At 51.2% G+C, this 17057-nt stretch overlaps 2 protein-coding genes across 3 annotated transcripts; both read left to right on the top strand.

Annotated features, from left to right (window-relative positions):
* Positions 1-1128: 1128 nt before the first annotated feature.
* On the top strand, positions 1129-6276 carry Tsta3 (tissue specific transplantation antigen P35B). Of its 2 annotated transcripts, none has more exons than XM_021183278.2 (11): positions 1129-1226; positions 1896-2053; positions 2407-2521; positions 3838-3966; positions 4055-4128; positions 4516-4649; positions 4780-4844; positions 5106-5172; positions 5305-5384; positions 5572-5671; positions 5964-6276. In XM_021183278.2, exons 2-11 carry the CDS (start codon positions 1908-1910, stop codon positions 6017-6019), a joined length of 966 nt encoding a protein of 321 aa, XP_021038937.1. In that variant the 5' UTR covers positions 1129-1226; positions 1896-1907; the 3' UTR covers positions 6020-6276. The 2 variants fall into 2 exon arrangements, with proteins under 2 accessions (XP_021038937.1, XP_021038936.1); XM_021183277.2 differs by having other exon boundaries at positions 1183-1291.
* Positions 6277-9485: 3209 nt separating this feature from the next.
* On the top strand, positions 9486-14572 carry Pycr3 (pyrroline-5-carboxylate reductase 3). Its single transcript, XM_021183587.1, has 6 exons — positions 9486-9663; positions 11668-11732; positions 12097-12276; positions 12485-12697; positions 13689-13781; positions 13939-14572. The coding sequence occupies exons 1-6, from the start codon at positions 9573-9575 to the stop codon at positions 14119-14121; spliced, it is 825 nt and encodes a 274-aa protein (XP_021039246.1). The 5' UTR covers positions 9486-9572; the 3' UTR covers positions 14122-14572.
* Positions 14573-17057: the final 2485 nt, after the last annotated feature.

Below are 17057 nucleotides of genomic sequence, written 5' to 3'. Positions count from 1 at the left end.
AACACTAACTAAATTCAATGAGTCATTTAAAAGACATAAAAATGAGAAAAGGCGAGTTGGAGAGATGGCTCAGCGGTTAAGAGCACTGACTGCTCTTCCAGAGGTCCTGAGTTCAAATCCCAGCAACCACATGGTGGCTCACAACCATCTGTAATGGGATCTGACACCCTCTTCTGGTGTGTCTGAAGACAGCTACAGTGTACTCATATACATAAAATAAATAAATTTTAAAAAATTAGAAGAGGCTCAGTGGGATGAACTCATTTTGTAGAAGAGGCTGGCCTCAAATTCAGAGATCTGCTTGACTCTGCCTCCCGAGTGCTGGGATTAAAGGTAGAGTGTGCTCTACCACACTCTGTGTGTGTATTCTTAAGCCTGTGTCTCTATTTTTAAATTAACACTACTATCACAGTTGATATACATATAAACTTAGCTAAACTGAATAATCTGCTGTCCTACTTACCTCCTCATAACCAATATTTTTTAGGTTTTTTTTTTTTAATGCATCATTTAGTTTGTATGTATGGGTGCATGTGTGGGACAGTGTGAGCGTGAAAATCAGAGAACGACTTGTGGAAGTCAGTTCTGGCTTTCCACTAAGTGGATCCGAGTGGATCAAACTCAGACGAACAGGCTTGGAGTTAAGTATCTTTAAAAACACCATCCCAACATTGGCTGATATTTTAATTTTTCATTATGAAACACACTTTAAGATGTTGTCGAGTTAGAAGAGATTTTATTCACTGCTTTAAAATACTCAATTTAGGTAAAGAAATCGAGTCTTCTGTGAACTCTTGGCTGGAACACACAACTGGTGAGGGATGCTGGCTCAGCCAGGCGCGTGGCCACTCAGACACGCAGACCGGCTAATGGGAAGTGGTTTTCCTTGCAGGATAAGAACTGGATATTCCTTGCCAGCCCACTAGTCCCTTGAGGGACCTGTGTCCGTTTGACCACTACAGTGTGTCTAGGTGGGCAGCTCGTCCTCTGCAATGCAGTTCCAGCGGTGAAACGGGACCACCCCCGCCCCGCCCACAGGACTCGGTTTCCCAGATGGCCGTGAAGCCCAGAAGACATTTCCCAGAAGGGCCCGCGCCTCGCTGGCGCGTGACAAAGACTCCATTTCCCAGAGTTCCTCGGGAGGGCCTCGCCCCCTCCACTGAACCGGGAGTAGCTGGAGAATTGTGCACCGGAAGTAGCTCTTGGGCTGGTGGAACCCATCGCAGGTGAGACTTACAGTTGGATTCGGCACAGCACCCGGGGATCTCGCAGGCTGGTCAGGGCCGTAAGAGTACGTCTCGCATTGTGGGTCTACGTGGGGTTGGGCTGGGTCGGGAACCAAGGAGCTTGGGGCCCGGGCCCTTGCTCATCTTGGTAGCGGTGGAGCCATGCGGCTGGTTCAGAGCCCCCATACAGGGACCGTAACAAATTTCCAGCGTCCTGAGGCCGTCCAGCGGTGCACCCTGCCCTAAACTACTAGGCTTTCTTAGATCGTAGGCTATCAGCTCAGCACTTGTGGGTACGGGACTCCAAGTACGAGCACCGCCCCTTGTCTGTCTGTAGGGTGAACGTTGGGGAGAAGCAGCCGCTATGATCTGTGCAGGGACCTGCTAGCCCTAATTTTGCAGTCGTAGGGATGAGGTGTACCTTTCCTCTGCCTAGTAGGGTCATGGGTTGGAACCAAGCTGCTTTGTTTGTGATGGCGGCCAGCAGGAAGCTATAATGCCCAGGGCAAAGGACTTCCAGGGGGAACAGAGTTGGGTGTGTCTGTCAGCCTGTTGTCGCTCCTCCTTGGAAGTTTTGATTCTGTGCCTGCTGCCATTGGCCAAGGAGAATGGGGTAGGGAAAACGGCACATCCTACATCCTCCTTAGCTTACGCCATTTGGCCCTCCAGGTGGAGACCATAATGGGCGAACCCCATGGATCCATGAGGATCCTAGTGACAGGGGGTTCTGGACTGGTGGGTAGAGCCATCCAGAAGGTGGTTGCAGATGGGGCCGGCTTGCCTGGAGAGGAATGGGTGTTTGTCTCCTCCAAAGATGCAGATCTGACGTAAGTTGCGACCATATTCAGACCCAATTCCTCCTCTTGGTTCCCTTTCCAGACAGAATAATAACCTGACCGGGTTTGTTCCTGAGCCTAGCAGTAATAATCTACCCCGAGTTTGGGTCCTCCCTGCCAGGTGACAGGCTGTGGTTGCTGGCTGTGCTCTTAAGTAAACATCCTCCTGTAGTTCCGGGATTCCCACAGCCGACAGTTGCTAAAGCCCTGAACTTAGCTACTTATCTCTGTGGCTGCCCTTCCAGCCATGGACCCATTCAGTTTCTATACTCACTGCCCAAGCCCCAAACTCCTGATCTCCTCAGGCCTCCCTAGCCCTCCCCTGACATCCTGGCTTCCCTCAGGGATGCAGCCCAAACCCAAGCACTCTTCCAGAAGGTACAGCCCACCCACGTCATCCATCTCGCCGCAATGGTAGGCGGCCTTTTCCGGAATATCAAATACAACTTGGATTTCTGGGTAAGTTGGAGTGCTCCGGGGGCAACAAGCGTTGGGAGCCAGGAGCCTAGGTTCTTGAAACTTCCACAGGTTTACCCCCGAGAAGTCCCCGAGGGATGGTTTTGCACAGCCCTGGGGACATTTGGCCAAGTGCCGACCTGCAGGATTGAGAAGCTGAAAGAAACCTGCACACCGCACTATGTATCTAGGACTGAGCTTGCTTGGCTGCTCGATTGTCTGTCTGTCTGTCTGTCTGTCTGTCTGTCTATATCTATTTACGTAATGTGCATTGGTGTTTCGCTTGTATGTATGTCTGTGTGAGGATGTCTAGTCTCTTGGAACTTGAGGTACAGACAGTTATGAGCTAGCATGTGGGTGCTGGGATTTGGTCCTTTGGAAGAGCAGCCAGTGCTCTTAACTGCTGAGCCATCTCTCTGACCCCCAAATTTTTCTTTCTTTCTCTCCCTTTTTGTTTTGTTTTTGGGGTTTTTGTTGATTTGTTTTGGTTTTTGAGACATGGTTGTAGCCCTGCCTGTCCTGGAACTTTCTCTATAGACAAGACTAGCCTCAAAACTCACGGAGATTCGTTGCCTGCCTCTGCCTCTGGAGTGCTGGGATTAAAGGCGTGCTCCATCATTGCCCAGGCTGCCAGATTCTTGTACTCCCAGGCTTGGTTTCCTCAGCCCTCTGAATCTACCAACCACTCCTGTATGTTGGAATGTCTGTAGCATGTGCCTTAGGAGAAGGGGCAAAACGGAAGAGCTCTGCTTCTGCCCACCGTGCTCCTGAGAATCGGCCCACCTGCCTCTGGGCAGTCAGTGGCTTTGATCTAGCTGGCCTGACTAGACACTGCAGTATACAAAGGTTCCCACCAGATTTTGCCCCAGGACTCTCACCCAAAGCACTTCTTGCCCATCCCAGTCTTTTCAGCAAACTGCGTGGTCTCTACCTCTCCTGTTCTTAGACCAATTTGCCTTATATATGTTTAGGGAAGAGAACTAGAGAGGCACAGGGCAAGGCACTGACTCCTCACGAGTCGGAAGTGGAAGGAAGGCGTGTCCCTTGTAGTGGGAGCCCCACCTAAAGTTTTCTGCATCTCTACTACCCACCTACCCTGCGCTCACCCACACTCGCAGGGCAGGACCTCCTGGTGGTCCTTCCTAGGGGATGGCGGCTTCTATGAGGTCAATGCAGGGAGGCTTAGCCTTATTCTAGAAGCGCTTCAAATCCATAGGCACAGATGGCGCTCATATCTGAGCCATGTCTGTGTGTGGAGGATCAGGAGAGAGCTCGGGTCCTCCACGGGCAGCCTGACCCACCTGTGCCGCCCACCACAGCGGAAAAATGTGCACATCAATGACAACGTCCTGCATTCGGCCTTCGAGGTGGGCGCTCGCAAGGTGGTCTCCTGCCTGTCCACCTGCATCTTCCCTGACAAGACCACCTATCCTATCAACGAGACAATGGTGAGGCGCGGGGCCTCCTGGGGTGGCCCCTGAAGGTGTGGTCAGAACCAAGAAATGGGGGTTCTCAGTGCATCTCCTCCTCCTCCAGATCCACAACGGGCCGCCTCACAGCAGCAATTTCGGGTACTCATACGCCAAGAGGATGATTGACGTGCAGAACAGGTGCTGCCTCTTGGTCTTGCCCAGGCCTCTCTGGAGAGGGGAGGACGGACCCTGGGGTTAGTGAGGCCTTCCTGCTGCCTCATTTATGTCATTCTTAAGAAGCCAGTTTCAGCCGGGCCGTGGTGGCGCATGCCTTTAATCCCAGCACTTGGGAGGCAGGGGCAGGCGGATTTGTGAGCTCGAGGCCAGCCTGGTCTACAGAGTGAGTTCCAGGACAGCCAAGGCTATACAGAGAAACCCTGTCTCAAAAAAAGAAAGAAAGAAAGAAAGAAAGAAAGAAAGAAAGAAAGAAAGAAAGAAAGAAAGAAAGAAACCAGTTTCAGAAGGAATTGGGGACACTAGGGGCACATTCTGGGGATGGTATGAGGAGACACTGTGCCTCCACAGGGCCTACTTCCAGCAGCACGGCTGTACCTTCACCGCCGTCATCCCTACCAATGTCTTTGGGCCTTATGACAACTTCAACATCGAAGATGGCCACGTGCTACCCGGCCTCATCCATAAGGTGCACCTGGCCAAGAGTGAGTGCAGCCACCCGGCACACGCCTGGCCCAGGTTACCTGCCTGTGGGGGCTTCATGCTCAGCTGTGGGGTGGGCAGGGGACTGGACCAGGCCTGGCCACAGAGCTCTGACACCCGCCCCATCCATAGGTAGTGGTTCGGCCCTGACGGTGTGGGGTACAGGGAAGCCGCGAAGGCAGTTCATCTACTCACTGGTATGTTTGGGGGGTTGGGGGGGGAGCATGGCCTTCCCAGTAAAGCTGTGTGGAGACCTAGGAAACCATCCTTGAACCTTGCCAAGTCCCCAAGAGTGCAACTTAGGCTCAGTAGGAGAAAGTGTGCCCTAAGTGAGGGACCTCCATCAGGGTGAGCCCTGGCTGTGCTCCCAAGGGAGCAGGAACAGCGGTCCAGCCTCCCCACTAGGGGCATTTAGTGCTCACTCATGTGTGGATTTGACCTGACCTCTTGACCTCCAGGACCTCGCCCGGCTCTTCATCTGGGTCCTTCGGGAGTACAGTGAGGTGGAGCCCATCATCCTCTCAGGTGGGCATCCGGCAGCTGCCTCTCCTACAGCAGGGCAGGATCTGCGTCTACCCTGAGGAGTGGGAGCAGACATGCCCCTAGGGGGTCTGGACAGGGAGGCCTGACTGACTGCTGGCCCATGGTTCCCCACAGTGGGTGAGGAAGATGAAGTGTCCATCAAGGAGGCAGCTGAGGCTGTAGTGGAGGCCATGGACTTCAGTGGGGAAGTCACTGTATCCTTTGGCTCTGGTGATGGGATGCTGGTGAGACAGTGTGGAGGAGTAATTCCCGTTTCCCATGTCGGATGGCTAACATAACACCATTTTGTTTCTGGTGGTGCTTGCCCTGGCAGCGGGGGGTAGGGTGAGGGGGTGGGGGAAATAGTACTCTTTCTGTTATGGTCTTGACCAAGGCATCCAGTTTGATTCAACAAAGTCAGATGGGCAATATAAGAAGACAGCCAGCAACGGCAAGTTGCGGTCCTACTTGCCCGACTTCCGTTTCACACCCTTCAAGCAGGGTGAGTTCCTGTCCCTTCCACAACCCTTAACCACCCCAACCTGCTTTCAGGCTTTTTGCCAGTTAGCCCCTGGCTTCAGCAACAGCTGTTTCTCCCGGTTCCCTGCTGAGGTCTTAGCCTCTGTACTGGGACCATGGGGTCTGTTGCTTTGCCAGCTTGGTCACCAGACCCTTTACAGAGCCTCTCCCCACTGAGAAACAGGACACTATAGTTTAGGGTATGGGGGGAGGGGACACTCTCTATCTCCTGGGGGGCAGGGTAGTTACTGGCTCTCCCTTGTCTGTCTCTGCAGCTGTGAAGGAAACCTGCACTTGGTTCACCGACAACTATGAGCAGGCCCGGAAGTAAGGCGCGGGGCAAGCAGGTGCTCACCTGGTGATGCTCAGTCAGTGGTCACCACCCCTAGTTCTCGCCAAGAACTGAGGACAGTATCCAGCCACCTGAGCCACATGCTGACCTCTTTGCCAGGATCCTCCATGCTGCTGTCCAGTAGGGCCCATGTCCATCCCTGGGGAAAGGCCAGACCAACATCTTGTCTGCTTCTGCCCGACCTCCATGTGTCCCTGCTGGACTAGAAACCAATAAAATGGATTTTCATGAGCCTGGACTCAGAAGCTGGGCCAGCCTTCTCCTCCCCACAGTGTAGCCTTCCTGGCCTGGCCTGGGACCCACTGCCCCTTGGCTGCTACTTACTTAGCTCCTAAGAGCTGCTGGGCCCAAGACAAGAGTCCCTGTGTGAAGGACCAGAGGGTGGAGTTAGGTCAGGCAGCAGGCAGCATGGGTCTGATGTGAATTGTCAGTGCTATCAGGTCTGGGGCAGGGGACCTCCCCAACAATCTAGCCTGTATCTTAGCCATGCTTAGCCCTTCTTCACCTGTGGTCACACACAGGCCACTCTTCCTCAGACTTACAGACTGTGATGAAAAAAGATAGGTCTTGATTTTGACAGATTCAGTGGGCCAACAGGGGGCACAAGGATGAACCTGCAAGGAAGATTGGTGATGGGTGACCCAGATTTCTCTAGACCCCCACCCCCACCCCCATCGCAGGTCTGGCCTTGTTGGACAGCTTTAGCCACCTGTGTGGTAACATTGTGGACCTTTCCATTCGATTTCTTCTTAGGTGGTCAGACCCAGGCTAGTTAGGGCAGCATGAGAGAATCCACCTAAGGCTGTTGCAGCTAGGGGCAGGCCGCTTTGGTATTGCTCGTCTTTGACTACTGCAGCTCTGGGTCATTTTCAGGCTCTCATCTTAGAATTTATTCACCTAAGGCTGTTAGGATTGTTTCTTGACCATGAGGGGTTGGAAGTCAGAGGCCCCTTGACACCTCTCAATCTTGAAATGGAGCGACTACTGTCCCCGAAGATTGGGGAGAGCAGAGAACATTTACTCTCAAGACTCAAGAGCTACAGCCCCAGGCAGACAGAAGTGATCGTCAGCACGTGTGTAATAGCCTTAAGACTTTCCCAGGTGATGAATCATACCCACCAGCCACATAGCTGAAGCTGACAACGGGCTGCTGGACAAGTCAGGGTTTTCCAAAGGAACAGAACTGTTGTACATGCAAGGTGATTTATTAGGCTGGCTTACAGGATGTGTTCTGGGTAGCCGGACAATGACTAACACTGGACAGGCCAAGAATCTGGTAGCTGTTCCGTGTATAAGGCTGCATGTCTCAGCAGTCCCAGCCTGGCACTGAGGGCCTGGAGGACTCCTGGAGAGCTGCTGGCCTCCTGTGTATTGTGTATTTTGGGATCCTAGATGGGTTTAGTGGCAAACGAGCAAAAAAAGTTTCCTTCCATGTCCTGTTAGGGAGCTGCCACCAGAAGGCGCTGCCTTGCCTTATGGTGGATCTTCCCCTTCTAATCCAAAAGAATCCTTTGAAGGCTTGTCCAGCAGCTTGTGTTTTAGTTAATTTCAGATGCAGTCAGAATTGACAACGCATACATCCACTTGGCCCCTCCCCTCAGAAGCCACACCCATTCAACCCAGGTGCTCATCCAGTCTGCTGAGGTCTCATAATTTGCTCAGGTTTCTCTGCTCAGCCCAACCCTCCTAGACATTCTGCCTCTCACCTCCCTGAAGTATTAAGATATCCAATTGTTTCCCTCACCCTTGGTTCTCAGCCTGCATCTAAGGCCTTCTGTCCTCCAGCAGGACAGTCACAACCTGCCAGGGCTTTCATCCTTTTAAAGCAGTGTCAACTGGCCCCTCCTATGTTGTACTGCCCAGCCTGCCTCAGACCCATGCCTTCCCAGCACCCATCTCCACCTTTAAACCTCACCCTCTGATGAGCATCCACCAAGCAGGCCAGGGCATTAAGGAAGGAATTAAGGATGTAGCTCCCAGCCCCCAGGAAGAGCTGATCTGAGTCTATCAGAACTTGCCAGACACTCAGTTGTCCAGTGACCACCAGTCAGTGTGTTAAACGTGTCATTATGTCAAGAAATGCACCCTGTCCTAAGAATCAGAGTGCCTTGATCACTCCGGCCAGACAGCTGCATACACTTTCCGACAGACTTGAGGCCAAGTCTCAGCCCTGAACATTTCCAGGTGCCGCCCAGAAGGCACAAGTTCTTTACACTCATGTCCCTCACCCCATAGAATGGATTTTTGTCTCCGTCTTCTGCAGGTTTCCTGTTGCTACCCGAGACAGTTAATGTCTAAGAAGGAAAAGCTTTATTTAGCTGCAGTTTAGCTCCTGGTTTTACAAGTGTCCATCTAATGTCAGGCAAACTTAGTACTCGTAGGCTTCAGGTGGGGTCTGGGGAAAGATTAGGAAATACAATTCTTCACCTCGCACAGTGAGAGAGGGAAGGACTGGCCATCACATCCCAATTGCGGCAAGCAGGAGATGACCATCTTTACTGTGGGACCTCACAGTCCAAAGACAGCATGCAGTGCCCTTCTAAGTGCTGTGTTCTAGTTTGCCTAATTATACACATTCAAAACAAGACAGCAACAAACCACCTGTATGCTGGTGGTTGTTTGAATTGGTAATTTGGATGAGACGAAGGCTGGGACCCTGATCACTTTATTTATTTATTTATTTATTTAGACAGGGATTCTCTCTGTAGCCTTGACTGTTCTGGAATTTGCTTTGTAGCCCAGGCTGCCCTCAAACTTGAGATCCACCTGCCTAGGACTTTTGAGTGACAAGACCAAAGGTGTGTGCCACCACAGCCAGGCTTCTGATTGCTCATGAAAACCTGCCCTTTTTTCTGTTTTGGGCTTCTTGATTTGCTTGCTTTTTCTTTCCTCTGCTCTTTCACTTCAGCTAAATGACTATACATATAGCCAGCTAAGTGACTATATGTGGCTATATGTGGAATTCAATACAGATAACTATTTTGGTGAGACACTAAAGCACACAAAAGTTTTTTTTTTTTTTAAATTAAAATATAAGTGCTGTGTATTGGTGACTGATGGTTAGTGCTGCTTTTAATGTAGAGAACCAGAACCCACTCTGAGGACTGAACCCAAGGCACCCAAGCTAGGCAAGAGTTGTACTTTGGAGTACCTACCTTACACCCCAGGCCCATCCTGGGGTGGTTCAAGAGTTTTTGGTTTTTTTGTTTTTCTCCCCCTCTAAATCTCTCTGCAAGGGTTTTGGAGAGACTCTAGCTAGCTTCAGGTTTCTCAGGAGGAATTAGACAGCCTGTTTAGGACTAGCTCCCCATCCTTTCTCTTCTTTCCCCTCAGCAAAATCACTAACCAATGGTTTACCAAAGCTTGGGGAAAATCCCGCCTCAAGCGTCAAAATCCAAGTGTCTGCGCCCGCCCCGCCCCGCCCCGCCCCTCTGTCCTCCCCAAACCCGCCCAGTCGCTTCTGTCCGTCAATGCAGTTCTAGTGGGCGGGACCCGCTGCCGCAAGGACGAGAGAAGGCCAGCTCAGAGCAGGATGGCGGCGACAAAGTCTGAACCTCGGCGTGTGGGCTTCGTGGGTGCAGGCCGCATGGCGGAGGCCATTGCCCGAGGCCTCATCCGAGCAGGTGGGGAGGCGAGGCCTGGCTGGGGGAGCTTTCGTTCTAATGGGAGGAGTTCGTAAGCCTTGGCGGGAGGGGCGCACGTGGTACCCCAAGGGCCAGTAGGGTGAATTCGCTGGTTTCCTGGGTGAGAATCCTACATCAGACCTCTATTAAGGCCTCCAGGATCGCTGGTTGAGTCCGCAGTCCCTTCCCAGGCCGGTGAGTGGGCATGTCAGGCGAGGTGTGGGGGGAAAAAAAAGAAAAAACAGTTCTTTTATTTAACACTGATTGTATTGGTGAATGATATTCCTTTAAATGTATTGCATTAAAGAATATTACGATTGACTTCACGCGTGACTTCTTTGTAGTGTAGTTTGCTCTTTTCTTTTCTTTTCTTTTCTTTTCCTTTTTCTTTTGTTTTCTTTTCGAGACAGGGTTCATTTGGCCTGGAACTCGCCTGAAGACCAGGCTGATCCTGAACTCAGGGATCCACCTTTTTCTGCCTCCCAGAGTGCTAGAGTGTGAGCCACTCGCTGGCTCGCTTTTAACTTTTTATCTCCTTATGTGGCCGCGAGTTTATAGTTCCATATGTGGCTCAAATTGTGCCTTAGATTGAACTGACTTAATGCCAAGTTAAATGTCTGACGTCCTGGCCTCTTCCTCCTCGGCCTCTGGTTTAACCAAAGGCTATCCATTCCTCAGCCCCACTCTCAGAGGTGGGCAGCTGTGAGGACATTCGGGAGGAAGAGGATTGGCCCTGTGTTCTGAAGAGTGTCTGCCATCGCTGGTTTGACATCACTTTATGGCAACAATACCTTGAATTTGAAGACTGAAGTGTCTCCACCAGTGCCAAATGTCTGCTACCTGGAGCTTGAGGGGTATGGTGGGGAGAGAGGCAAACTAACTCTTCCAGGCTGAGGACTGCTGGTGTATATAGCTGATGTTTTACTGGCCCAGCACTGCTGTACAGTATCTAGAAAACTTTATGAACAGATTGCGGGTAGAGGAAGTTGGTGACCTTTGGCTCTCTGCTTTCAGTTGTATTTCAAAGTCCAGAGGCCCATGATCATGGGAGGATGGTTTCCTACAAGGTTACATGTAGAACCTGGCAGTTCACCTGCCTCTTGCTGCTACACACACTATCACTGACATCATTCCCTGTGTAAGGTTTTAGCATGCACTTCTATCTGGCCCAGGCTTTCTACCCCTATATCCTCCAAAACCAGGTGATGTCCACCAGAAGGACCACTTTGTCTCCCCAGGACACTCCAGCTCACTTGCCTGTTAGGTCTTTATCAGACTGGCTTTGGTTTTGGTTTTGTTTTTGTTTTAAGACAAGGTTTCTCTATGCAACCCCCTGGCTGTCCTACTCACTCTGTAGACCAGGCTGGCCTAGAACTCAGATTCACCTGTCTCTTCCTAGATGCTGGGATTAAAGGCATGTACCACCATCACCAGACTAAGATCAGCTTTTTTAAAATCATATGTTTGAGTGTTTTATCTGTTTAATCACAGAATGTGTGTCTATGTGTGTGCTGCATGCTTACACACCCCGTGTCTTCAGAGGCCAGAAGAGAGCACTGGTTCCACTGGAGATAGACTTATCAATGGTTGTCAGCTGCCCAAGTGGGTTGTGGGAACCTATCCCAGGTCACCTTCAAGAGCAGCAAATACTCTCAGCTGCTAAGCTGTCTCTCCAGACCTTTCTTACTAACTCTCTTGCTATCCACCATGCCACCCTAGCTCTGGCGTTCCTTCAGAGGTTTTGCATTTTGGCCAAAAGACCTAAATGTTCCAGTCAGCTGCCTCTTCCCTGAAAGCAGAAACCCTTGGGCTTTGTTTCTTGTTAAGATCAGGCGGGTTCCTGGTCCCAGTGTCCAACAGAAACAGCAGTGCTAATTTAAGTACAATGAATTGACTTGATCAGCCCCAAGGACGAGCATCCCTAAGGAGCCTTAGGCTCACACTGGGCTGGGCAAGCTGTGTCCTATCTTCCCAGTCCTTACCAGCTCTTGTCCTTCTGTCCAGGCAAAGTAGAAGCTAAACAAGTCCTGGCCAGTGCACCAACAGACAACAACCTCTGCCACTTCAGGGTGAGTGGGACTTAGAGGGTCTTTCTGAAGCATTTATCAGGGGCAGGCATGGCAGACGTTTGAGATGGTTTAGTCTGTCCAGGGGAACTAGGCGTCAGAAGCCAGAAAGTAAGTTCTGGAAGGACTAGCACAGATGCAGTGTGTGTCTATGCAGGGTGGGTGTGGACACTCATTAGGAGGGAAGGTTCTAGAAGACACAACTTAAGAGTTTGAGGAGCAGGGCCTGTAGGGTTTGTCTTAGGCAATGTCTGGCAAGTACAGACATTGGTGACCCACGGGATACAGAATGGTCGATGGCACACAGGTCAGCCTGTGTAGGATGCTGCCTCACACAGCCTCATTTCTGGCCCTTGTGTCTCTTTAGGCTCTGGGTTGCCAGACTACTCACTCCAACCATGAGGTGCTGCAAAACTGCCCACTTGTCATCTTTGCCACCAAACCCCAAGTCCTGCCAACTGTCCTGGCAGAAGTGGCCCCCATAGTCACCACTGAGCACATCATTGTATCTGTGGCTGCTGGGATCTCTCTGAGCACAATGGAGGAGGTGAGTGGCCCCTTGGTGTGAGTAAGGCCTTGACTCTGAAACAGGATCTGTGGTCCATACTTGGGAAGGAGATAGCATCCCAACCAAGCGCCAGAAGTTAGCCAGTTGGCTCACCAGGGTTCAGTGGCTGGGATAATGTTCTGCCGGGGTACCTGGGCAGTGGGGATAGAGGCTGCATTTGTCTGACGCTGAACTCTCTCCTATCCAGCTGTTACCCCCGAACACACGAGTATTGCGAGTCTCTCCCAATCTACCCTGCGTCGTCCAGGAGGGGGCCATGGTGATGGCCCGGGGCCACCATGCTGGGAATGATGATGCTGAGCTCCTACAGAACTTGCTGGAAGCCTGTGGGCAGTGCATAGAGGTTCCTGAGTCCTACGTAGATATCCACACCGGTCTCAGTGGCAGTGGTGTGGCCTTTGTGAGTATTGTCTCAGAGTCAAGCCTTGGGGGCTTCAAATGATCCCCCTGTGAGCTCTGCTGTCCCTCAGAACATCATGTTTTATTGGACCATTGAGGCTGGCTCCTTTACCAAACTCTGGGTATAGGCCTTATAGTCTAGGTATCTGTGACCATGTTTCTTTTTTTTTTTTTTATTCTTTTTTTTTCTTTCTTTCTTTTTTTTGTTTCTTATTTTTTTAGGGCCGTGTTTCTTGTGATTCTGAGCTAGTGGTTCTCAGCCTTCCTAATTCTGTGATCCTTTAATACAGTTCCTCATGTTGTGGTGACCCACACACACAAGCAAAAAATTATTTTTGTTGCTACTTCACAACTGTAATTTTGCTACTGTTATAAATTATAATGTAAATATCTGTGTTTTCTGATGGTCTTAGGCCACCCCTGTAAAAGGGTTGTTCAACTCCCAAAGGGGTTGATAGGCATTTTCTCTCCCTTGGTGACACTCAGGCCAGATTAGACCAGATTAAAATTAAATAAAGGCAGATTTATTAGGAGGCAGCTCTCCGGGTGAGTTAGTCAATCTCACAGGTAGAGGTCAGTAAAGTCACACATCCAGGCTAATAAAGCAAGAGGGTTTTACAGAGCTTAGGCGAAGCATGATGACATGCCAGCTAGGAGCTGGGCTTGTGTCCATAGCATCTGAGGTCAAAAACTGAGCCCTTGGGTGGGCACTCGTGGGTGGGTTGCCAGAAGTGGAGAGACGAGGAGTATTGACATGTTTCCGGATGAAGGAGTTTTCTCTGTGTGGGTGGGATTGGAGGAAGGAGAACAGACGGGATTTCCCAGCTTGCGCGGGTGGGCGAGCAGGGGTTCCAGCCTGTGACTCCCTGTTAAGGGAGTCACAACCCACAGGTTGAGGACCGCTATTCTGAGCATTCTCTAGCTGTGAACTGTGTCTAGCAAAAGGTCAACTCTGACATGCCTCCTCCCTACTCCCAATGCTGTTGCTACAGGTGTGTACATTTTCGGAGGCCCTGGCTGAAGGTGCCATCAAAATGGGCATGCCCAGTGGCCTGGCCCACCGCATTGCTGCTCAGACCCTGCTGGTGAGTGAAGCCCTTCCTGGGGAGAATGTCGGGAAGGTTTGAGTGTGAGCTGTCTCCAGGGAACAGGAAGACAAGCCTACGGAGTCCAGACAGGCTGGGAAAATGTGCAGCTGCCTCCCCTCTTTTTTCTCTCACTGCCCTTAACTCTCCTCCTTAGGGGACAGCCAAGATGCTGCAGCAGGAAGGGAAGCACCCAGCCCAGCTTCGGACAGATGTGCTCACACCAGCCGGAACCACCATCCATGGGTTGCATGCCCTAGAGCAGGGCGGTTTTCGAGCGGCTACCATGAGTGCGGTGGAAGCAGCTACCTGCCGGGCTAAGGAGCTCAGCAAGAAGTAAGGCAGGCCTCAGATGAGACTACGGACTCCTTGCCCAGCTGCAGCCTCTGTGGTGAGAATAGCCCTGCATGGGAGATGTAGTGGGCTGTCCTCTAAGTGGAATGGCTATCATCTTTATCCAAGAAGCGGTGACTACTTGTAAGATGCCATCATGATGGGGTTGCCTTGACTGTGACATTCAGTCAAGGAAGAAGGTGGGGAGGGTCACTTGACCCTTACCTGAGATTCCAGATCCTCCCTTCTGCATCTCCTGGCCAGTTGCAATTGTGTCCTCATGGTCACAGGAGCTGGTAGAATATGTCGCCTGTGGAGGTGGTAGACATCATCCTCCCTGCTGGCATGAGACGTCTTGATGGTTGTGGCTGCTTTGGGATCACCCACACTCTGTAAGCAGCGCCCCGTCCATATTCTCTAAGCCCAATAAACTCATTGGTTCTCTAAGTTGGACTTTAGTCGAATTGTACTTTGGTTTGGTACTTTATAAAGAGAGGGTAAATATTTATATTTCCTCAAGGAGAATTCCTACAATACTGGGCACTAGCCTCCTTGCTTCTCTCGGTCACCATCTTCCTGTTGTCCCACCTCTAAGGACCACGGGGTCTCTGTCCATCATGCAACTGTTTTCACTTCCTCTACACTTGGAAACAGTATTCCGGTCTGCAGGCCAATAACCCTACTGACATAATTGGTAATGTCTGGTCTCCAGTGCCTGAAAGCTGGCCTGGATTTTGGAAGCAACAAAGTGTCTTCTGCTAGCTACTGATCCTGGTCTGGAGCCCTGGCCCTCCTCTTGAATTTCCGTGGGGCTTCTCAAAAGCCAGTGATCACACTCATGAGGATAGAGATGGGAGTGGCAGAGGAATAGATGTCACTTGCTGCAGAAGCTCTCACCCTCTCCATGAACCCAGAGCCTTGGCCCATAGGAGAGAGTCCCCAGTGAAAACTGGGAAACCCACCCTGAGCAAACATGCCCTTCCACAGTTGAGAAGCTACAACCACATGGCTCCTGTAGCAGAGGTAAGTCAAGGGGAAGAGCTGATTGAGGTTCCAAAGCTAGCTAGCTTTGGAAGGCTAGAGCCCTCCAGCTGGATATAGGCTGCTTCCTTACTGGACCTAAGCTGGCTCTATGGCAGGTAGAGCTTGAGTCTCCAGAATTCTGGCTTGGGTCAGGAGTCCTTGAGTGCCCTATAGCCCTGGCACTGCCCTGGCAGGATTTGACTCCATAGGATTTGAAAGGATATCAAAAAAAAAAAAAGATTTGATATTGTTTCCTGTACCTACCAGCATGCCAGGAAAACCAGGACATAGAGAAAAGTGAGATGATGGGATTGAGGGCCAGGGCTCTGAGAACACTGCATAGGGAGAACCTGGTATGGCCCTGTCCCAGGTACCTTCTCCCCCAAGACAATCATCGCCACCCAGCTGCCACAGTGCTGCCTCCTCATTTTTACCAAGCAGCCTCACTGAAATGAGGTGGAAGCACCCATTACTGTGGCTTGGGGCAGCTCCCATGGTGGCATCTGTTAGCTGAGTGACACTAAGCGAGGTAGCCCTTATCCATGAAGCAGGACTAGTGAGCGGTAGTTACAGACAGGAAGAGGCTGTCTCATCCCCACTCTCACTCTTCCAACATCACAGCCCTGTGTTCTCTCAGCCCCTTACTTTGGATGCCCTCCCTCATCATGGCCCATTCCCAATGGGGAGCTCCTTTCAGCCAAGGGTTACCTGAATGGACCCTGGTGTTGTCACTTGTCAGGAGGGCCATCCTGAGTCCAGTCCATGCCCCTATTTCCTCACTTGGAAGAATTTATAGAAAAACAGCCCAGCTGCTGTGTTTCTACAAAGTGCTGAGAGAGCTGGCCAGTGATGAGGCCAGAAGACAGACTATACGAACAGCAGAGGGCTCCACCATCCCAGCTACAGGCCCAGTCCCATATCGTTCAGGCACAAGGCAATCCACTTCCCTGCAACAGGGCCTCTAAGCTATCCCCAGTCTAGGTAGGATAGAGCCCCAGGGTCTGGTATAAGGCACCCCTTTGTGGGATCTCCTTGGGCAGCCCACCTGCCAAGATGGTCAGTGATGGTAGTGAACCAATGGCTATTTGTCCCTGGGACCGGGCCTGGGAGGTGAAACACATCCCTTCACTGGCCAGTCTAGAGCACATTGCCTTAGGTTCACTGGTGGCAGGCTGGAACACAGCCTGTTGGCTACTCAGAGAAGCAGCTTTGGGGCCATACAACTGTGACACTGTCATGAGGCCTCTTCCTGCTATACACTGCTTTCTGAGGTTAAAAACTGGTAGGTGCTCATGGTGTTCTCTTTAATCGCTATTGTCCCACTTTAATGCACTCCTCCAACCCCCATCCTATGGAGTGTGCCAGGTGCAAGCATTAGACCCAGTCACAAAAATAAGACTAAAACAGGGTAGCTAATGACGTCAACCTGTTTCACCTTTATTACACGGGCCAGGTGAACTCAGCTGTGAGCAGGGCTGAGTGGCAGAGAGAGGGTCCTACAATAAGACAGGAAGCCAACAAGCCCAAGATTCTCTGGAGGACAGCTGCTGGCGTCAAGATGCTCTTGTGGATGCATTCAGAAGAGGCTAAGTTGTGGGCCAGGTCACAGCTGGGCTTCCCACAGGCAATCCTAACTAGGTAGTGTAAAGGGTTCAGTGTCCCACTGCTGGTGGCACCAACAAAACCCACGCTCCCCATCTTTCTGGGCTGGGTGCTTTCTCCAGACAATCTGTTTATGAATCCAAGGTAGAACCGAGCAGAAAAGGCTGCCTGTACTTCCCAAGCCAAAGGATCACCACACTTTGGAGAACAGGCAGAGCTCTAGGGGCAAGTGAACTGGGATTCCTGAGTGAGGCCCGGTACACAGCAGGTGGCAATGGCTGCTGAAGAAGGGAACTACAGTTTCAACCTCATTAGTTC

This window comes from Mus caroli, chromosome 15 (assembly GCF_900094665.2).
Source record: "Mus caroli chromosome 15, CAROLI_EIJ_v1.1, whole genome shotgun sequence".
NCBI classification, from domain to species: Eukaryota; Metazoa; Chordata; class Mammalia; order Rodentia; family Muridae; genus Mus; species Mus caroli.
This window is presented reverse-complemented; position numbering and strand designations above follow the sequence as displayed.

What these genes read in the sequence shown, in the direction of transcription:
- Tsta3 (XM_021183278.2), top strand. Translation starts at nt 1,908, where the DNA reads ATGGGCGAACCCCATGGATCCATGAGGATCCTAGTGACAGGGGGTTCT. An exon ending in GGAGCCCATCATCCTCTCAG is followed by an intron (nt 5,173 to 5,304) that starts GTGGGCATCCGG and finishes GGTTCCCCACAG; the next exon opens with TGGGTGAGGAAGATGAAGTG. An exon ending in TTTCACACCCTTCAAGCAGG is followed by an intron (nt 5,672 to 5,963) that starts GTGAGTTCCTGT and finishes CTGTCTCTGCAG; the next exon opens with CTGTGAAGGAAACCTGCACT.
- Pycr3 (XM_021183587.1), top strand. Translation starts at nt 9,573, where the DNA reads ATGGCGGCGACAAAGTCTGAACCTCGGCGTGTGGGCTTCGTGGGTGCA. An exon ending in CCGAGGCCTCATCCGAGCAG is followed by an intron (nt 9,664 to 11,667) that starts GTGGGGAGGCGA and finishes CCTTCTGTCCAG; the next exon opens with GCAAAGTAGAAGCTAAACAA. An exon ending in ACAACCTCTGCCACTTCAGG is followed by an intron (nt 11,733 to 12,096) that starts GTGAGTGGGACT and finishes GTGTCTCTTTAG; the next exon opens with GCTCTGGGTTGCCAGACTAC.